The sequence below is a fragment of the Otolemur garnettii genome, unplaced genomic scaffold, assembly GCF_000181295.1.
Source record: "Otolemur garnettii isolate 467f Iridium unplaced genomic scaffold, OtoGar3 scaffold00022, whole genome shotgun sequence".
NCBI classification, from domain to species: domain Eukaryota; kingdom Metazoa; phylum Chordata; class Mammalia; order Primates; family Galagidae; genus Otolemur; species Otolemur garnettii.
Genome location: NW_003852417.1, coordinates 22,703,592 through 22,710,292, shown reverse-complemented (window position 1 = coordinate 22,710,292; position 6,701 = coordinate 22,703,592). Strand labels below are relative to the sequence as shown.

The 6,701-nt window shown below is 39.7% G+C and overlaps 1 protein-coding gene across 1 annotated transcript in view; it reads right to left on the bottom strand.

Annotated features, from left to right (window-relative positions):
- Positions 1-6,701, bottom strand: part of SLC30A6 (solute carrier family 30 member 6) — a 57,470-nt gene that overhangs the window by 24,784 nt on the left and 25,985 nt on the right. The window contains exon 5 of the mRNA XM_003787513.3: positions 6,280-6,345. Within this exon, the coding sequence (XP_003787561.1) occupies positions 6,280-6,345 (66 nt within the window). The remainder of the gene's footprint in view (positions 1-6,279; positions 6,346-6,701) is intronic.

Sequence of the window (6,701 nt, the reverse complement as noted above, 5' to 3'; positions counted from 1 at the left end):
AGCCCAAGACTTCTTAACAAGTACAAAAAAGTAACAATCATAAAGGAAAAGACTGATAAAATGAATTCATCATTTAATTTATCTTTTTACTTATCAGAAGATATCACTAAGTCAAAGAAAGGCATCTGGGAGAACAAGAAGATACCTATACACACACATAAAGAACTCCTATATGTCATGTCTAGTGGTTCACAACTGTAATCACATTACACTTTGGGAGCCTATGGCAGTTTGTTTAGTTATTTATTTTTTTTGAGACAGAGTCTCACTTTGTCCCCCTCAGTAGAGTGCTACAGCATCCTAGCTCACAGCAACCTCAAACTCCTGGGCTCAAGCGATCCTCTTGCCGTAGCCTCCTGAGTAGTTGGGACTACAGGTGCCCACCACGACTTCCACCTATTTTTAGAGTCAGGGTCTCACTCTTGCTCAGGCTAGTCTCAAACTCATGAGCTCAAGCAATCTACCTGCCTCAGCCTCCCAGAGTGCTAGGATTACAGGTATGAGCCACTCACTGTACGCAGCCTCCCAAAAATTTTTAAAAAGAACTATAGATTAATATGAAAAAGACAGGAAAACTAAAAGATACTAACAAGCATTTCCCAGAAGAATTCATCTAAATGCTCAATAAACATACACAAAAGGATGTGATAGCATTGTATACCTCACAATGACTTCTGGAAAAAAGATAACAACTGTTAGTAAGGACATAAATCAATTAGAATTCTAACACTGTCAATATAAATACAAATTGGTAAAACAACACTAGAAAACTGGTATTAACTCCTAATAATGAACACGTGTAAATCCTACCTAACTCTACTGAAAGACATATACCTAACACAAATGAGTACACACATGTGCACCAAAAGACATGTGTTCCTAAGTTGTTTTATTTATAATAGATGAGAGCTGCAAATCTCCTAAATGTCCTTGAATAGTTAAACAAACAAAAAACTTGTGGTATATTTACATAATGGAATATCAAAACAATGAACAAGAATGAACTGCTACATGTGAGTATAATGTAATCCTATCTCTACAATACTCAACAACAGGCAAAACTAATGTGCAAGGATAGAACTCAGAATACTGACTGGGTCAGGTACAGTGGCTCACACCTACAATCCCAGCACTTTGGGAGGCCAGCGTGGAAGGATCATGGGAGGACAAGGTGGGGGGATCATTTCAGGCCGGGAGTTCAAGACCATCCTGGGCAGCAAAGTGAGATCCTACCACTAAAAAAGATTTTTGTTTAATTTTTTTTTTTTATTTTTTGAGACATAGTTTCACTCCATTGCCCTGGGTAAAGAGCTGTGGTGTCATAGCTAATAGTAACCTCAAACTCTTGGGCTCAAGAGATCCTTTCCCCTTAGCCTCCCAAGAAACTGGGACTATAGGCACCTGCCACAGCACCCAACTAGTTTTTCTATTTTATTTATTTATTTATTTTTTCCATGGTAAGGTTTTTCTATTTTTAGTAGAGACGGTTGCTCATGTTGGTCTTGAACTCCTGAGCTCAGATGATCCACCCACCTTGGCTTCCGAGAGTGCTAGGATTACAGATGTCAGCCCCTGTGCCTGGACACTAAAAAAGATTTTTTTTTTCTTTTTTGCAGTTTTTGGCTGGGGCCGGGCTTGAACCCGCCACTTCTGGTATATGGGGCTGGCGCCCTTTGAGCCACAGGCACTGCCCAATACTAAAAAAGATTTTTAAAAAAATTAGCTAGGCTTTGGGCTTGGTGGAATGCACCTGTAGTTCTAGCTACTCCAGAGGCTGAGGCAGAAAGATAACTTGAGCCCAGGACTTCAAGGCTAGAGTGAGCTATGATTGTGTCACTGCACTCCAGCCTTCCAGCATGAATGACAGAGTAAGACTCTTTTCTTTTGAGACAGAGTCTCACTATGTCACCCTTGGTAGAGTGCCATGACACCACAACTCACAGCAACCTCAAACTCTTGGGCTTAAGCGATGGGCCAGGTTCAAACCCACCAGCCTTGGTGTATGTGGCCAGTGCCGTAACCACTGTGTTATGGGCACCGAGCCAAAAACCCTATCTTTAAAAAAAAAAAATACTGGTTACGTTTGGCAGGGTCTGGTCCCAAGTGGACATAAAGGGTGGCTTTGGGGAAGTTGGAAATTTTTATATCATGACCTAGATAATAGTTATATAGGTGTAAGTATTTTTTAAAATTCATCAAACTGTATAAGGACATAAGAGAAAATAGGCTCTTAACTTCATGAAATTTACATTTTAAAAGAGAGGACAGGTTCGGTACTTGTGGCTCAAGCAGCTAAGGTGCCAGCCATATACACCTGAGCTGGCAGGCTCGAATCCAGCCCAGGCCTGCCAAACAACAATGATGGCTGCAACCAAAAAATAGCCAGGGGTTGTGGCAGGTGCCTGTAGTCCCAGCTACTTGGGAGGTGGAAGCAAGAGAATCGCTTGAGCCTAGGAGTTGGAGGTTGCTGTGAGCTGTGATGCCACAGCATTCTACCCAGGGCAACACCTGTGGTCCCAGCTACTTGGGAGGCTGAGGCAAGAGAGTCAGTTAAGCCCAAGAGTTTGAGATTGCTGTGAGCTATGACACCAAGGTACTCAACCAAGGGTAACATAGTGACACTGTCTCAAAAAACTCCAAAAGAAGTGGGTAATGAGAGAGTAATCAAGGGCAATTCCCACAATATTTTTCTTGAGTAACTGAGTGCTAGGTATTCACTAACATGGGGAAAGACAATAAAGGGACAGGTTGTGGGGGAAAGAAACCAAGAATTCTAAAACAGAAAAAAAAAAAAAGAACCCCCACCAAGAATTCTATCCTAAATTTAAGATACCAATTAGACAGTCATATGAATCTATCAAAAAGGTAGTCTGAGGCCAGGCACGGTGGCTCGTGCCTGTAATCCCAGCACTCTGGGAGGCCGAGGTGGGTAGACAGCCTGAGCTCATGAGTTTGAGACCAGCCTGAGCCACAGCGAGACCTCATCTCTAAAAAACAGCCAGGTGTTGTGATGGGCGCCTGTAGTCCCAGCTACTTGGGAAGCTGAGACAAGAGAATTGCTTGAGCCCAAGACTTTAAGGTGTTTGTGAGCTGTGACACCACAGCACTCTACCAAGGGTGACAAAGTGAGACGCTGTCAAAAAAAAAAAAAAAAAAAAGTAGTCTTAAACTCCCTAGACAGTTCTCAGGGTTACCTGGATTTTGAAGTCACTAAATATAGATGATACCTCAAGCTATGTGACTGAGGAAATTGTATTTGAGTGTTAACTTCATTGTTTAATTGCTCCCTCCTTTCCTGTTCACTCTAAGCAAGTGGACCAAAATGGGAGCCATCACAGCCTTACATGACTTTGTCTCCTGTCCAGAGTAACTGTTCTAAAGACTGACACCTTTCCAAACTGTACCAATCAACAGTTCTTCCTCATGATTTTAGGAAACAGAGCGAGGAAACAGACCTTTCCTCTCTAGCACAAAGGTGAGAGGGTGTGAGTCATGACAGTGTTGTTAATTATCCATCCTGGTTGGTAGAGAAAAGCAGGCTTGACAGTAAGTGGTCTAATGCCTTGTCAATTACTGTCTTTCCATAGTTTCATTACATAAATTGTCAAAAATCCCCATTTTTTTCCCAAACTAGTTTAAATTACATTTCTGTCACCGCAAATAAGGTCTTGAGTGATAGATTTCCATATATGGATACCTGTACATTACAACTAATTATGATAGTGATAACCCACCTGTATCAAATTTCAGTGACACTTATGAATATGCCCCTTATTTTGCATTAAAATTTCATGCTTACTCTGCCCCACTGTTTAAATAAATAAAACCTAATTCCGTTTAGAAGAATATAATCCTGGTTCAGCACCAGTAGCACAGTGGTTACAGCACCAGTCACATACACGGAGGGTGGCAGGTTCGAACACAGCCCAGGCCAACTAAGCAAAAATGACAACTGCAACAACAAAAAAATAGCCGGGTGTTGTGGCAGGCACCTGTGGTCCCAGCTACTTGGGAAGTTGAGGTAAGAGAATCACTTGGGCCCAAGAGTTTGAGGTTGCTGTGAGTTGTGGTGCTACAGCACTCTACCAAGGGTGACATAGTGGGACTCTGACTCATAAAAAATATATATATATAAAAATAATCCCAACGAACATTATGGTGCAGAAAGGTAAGTTTTGATACAAACCAAGTTACTTTACTTGGCCAGGTAAGATAGCTCATACCTGTAATACTAGTTCTCTGGGAGGCCAAGGCAGGAGGATTGCCTGAGCTCAGGCGCTTGAGACCAGTCTGAGTAACATGGAGACCCTGTCTCTACCAAAAAAAAACAAAACAAGAACCAAACAGCTGGGCAGGGCAGCACCTGTGGCTCAGTGAGTAGGGCGCCAGCGCCCTATACCGAGGGTGGCAGTTCAAACCAGGCCCTGGCCAAACTGCAACAAAAAATAGCTGGCATTGTGGCAGGCGCCTACAGTCCCAGCTACTCAGGAGGCTGAGCAAAAGAATCACCTAAGCCCAAGAGCTGGAGGTTGCTGTGAGCTGTGATGTCACAGCACTCTACTGAGGGCAACAAAGTGAGACTCTGTCTCTAAAAAAAAAAAGCAGCTGGGCATTGTGGCAGGCACCTACAGTCTCAGTGCCTACATGGGAGGCAAGATGACATGCCATAGCACTCTACCCAAGGAGACAGAGACTTGGCCTCAAAAAAAAAAAGAAAAAGAAAAACAAAAGTTACTTTACTAAAGAAAATTCTTTCAAGTTGTTTCCTTAAATCTGAATCCTCTAAGTTAAAAAACCTTCTGAGATAGGATTAACTTTTAATTTTCAACTTTCAGTAATTTTAAAAATTATACAAACATGGCTCAGTGCCTGTAGCTCAGTGGCACTAACCACACACACCGGAGCTAGAGGGTGGGCACCTGTAGTCCCAGCTACTTGGGAGGCTAAGGGAAGAGAATTGCTTGAGCCCAAGAGTTTGAGGTTGCTGTGAGCTATAATACCACTGCATTCTGAGGGCGACATAGTGAGACTCTGTCTCAAAAAAAAACCAAAAATCACAGAAACAGAAATTTCAAATTCTATTTTTTTTTACATGTGTTTATTAGGTTTCCACTTTTTGCTGTCACAAAATTAAAAAGGCTTAAAATTTAATAACAATAACAATGTTTAAGATAAGGACTAGAAACAAAAACCTCGTAAAGAATGAATGAAGATAAATACATTCAGAAAAGAAATCAGACAATTGCTGCATTGAAATATTAAGCAGTAATAATAATAATGCAAAGAAAGTAACATTCACATTGTCAAATAAGAGTATGTCTATTATAGAATGTGTCTATTATAGAGTATGTCTATTATTGACTCTGAGGTTCAATATGGAGTCATCAGTTAACTTTTTCTTATTTTTTTTTCAAAGTCTCAAAAAATAGACAACTAATGTTTATAAATAAAAGTAAAAGATAATTTCAAAAAACAGATTGTGCCAAATCCTATAGACAATAGAAAAAGACATACACCAAAATCATTCTACTTAATCTGGACACACCTGATAAAATTTCAAATTCTTTGTGAGTCCATTGCTATCACAAATCTGAAGTCTTAGATTAAAATCCATCTCTACCACCATATAATATTAAACTATATCACACTTACTTTAACATCTAGAAGACACACTGACATGAAAATCCTTCATACTTTCTCTAAGTAAGAGATTCTCAAAATATTAAAGAACTTAATGTGAACACTCTGTGTTAATATAACTTAATGCCTAATGAGAAATTTTTATTTTAATATGATTTTTATATATATATATATATATATTTTTTTTTTTTTTTTTGGAGACAGAGTCTCACTTTGTCACCTGTGGTAGAGTACTGTGACATCACAGCTCACAGCAACCTCCAACTCTTGGGCTTAGGCGATGCTCTTGCCTCAGCCTCCTGAGTAGCTGGGACTACAGGCACTCGCCACAATGCCAGGCTATTTTTTGTTGCAGTTTGGCCGGGGCCGGGTTTGAACTTGCCACTCTTGGTATAAGGGGCCGCCACCCTACCCACTGAGCCACAGGCACCGCCCAATATGATTTATATTTAAATATTCCATTTCTTTCCTAGAATCCTCTTGGAAGATGCTTTTCTTACTTCTTTCACTAGTTAATCATCATTTGAGTAAGCAAGCAGCATTTATTACCCAGAAGTAATCAGTTAGCTCTTCACTGCCTACTGCAACTATTATTTTAATAGCTATAAGTTAGCAGATAATAAAATAATTTGCACTTACCCAAATGAATAGACAGGGCTAGGTTTCCTCATCGTCACCCAGTAACTTATTAAACATGTCATTAAACTAAGTAAAAAGATAACAATTTAGTATTAGAACTAGAAAAGAACAATGCATAGAGAAATTACATTTCCAGAACTCCAAAGCTGTTTAAAGCTGTCAGTGTTTGGATGAACTAAATACTACTAATTTATAATCTGATCACATGAGCATCCTAACACATGGTACACTTGGAAGATGACAACTCTGCTAGGTGAAGAAAAGAGTTATAATACATCATTAAGCCAGTTAAATAGAACCTAAATTCATACTTTCTCTACACAATGTTATCCACTCTAAGTGGTTTCCATAACTGAGAATGCTTTAAAATGACACAATAATAATAATGGATATATATATATATATATATTTTTTTTTTTTTT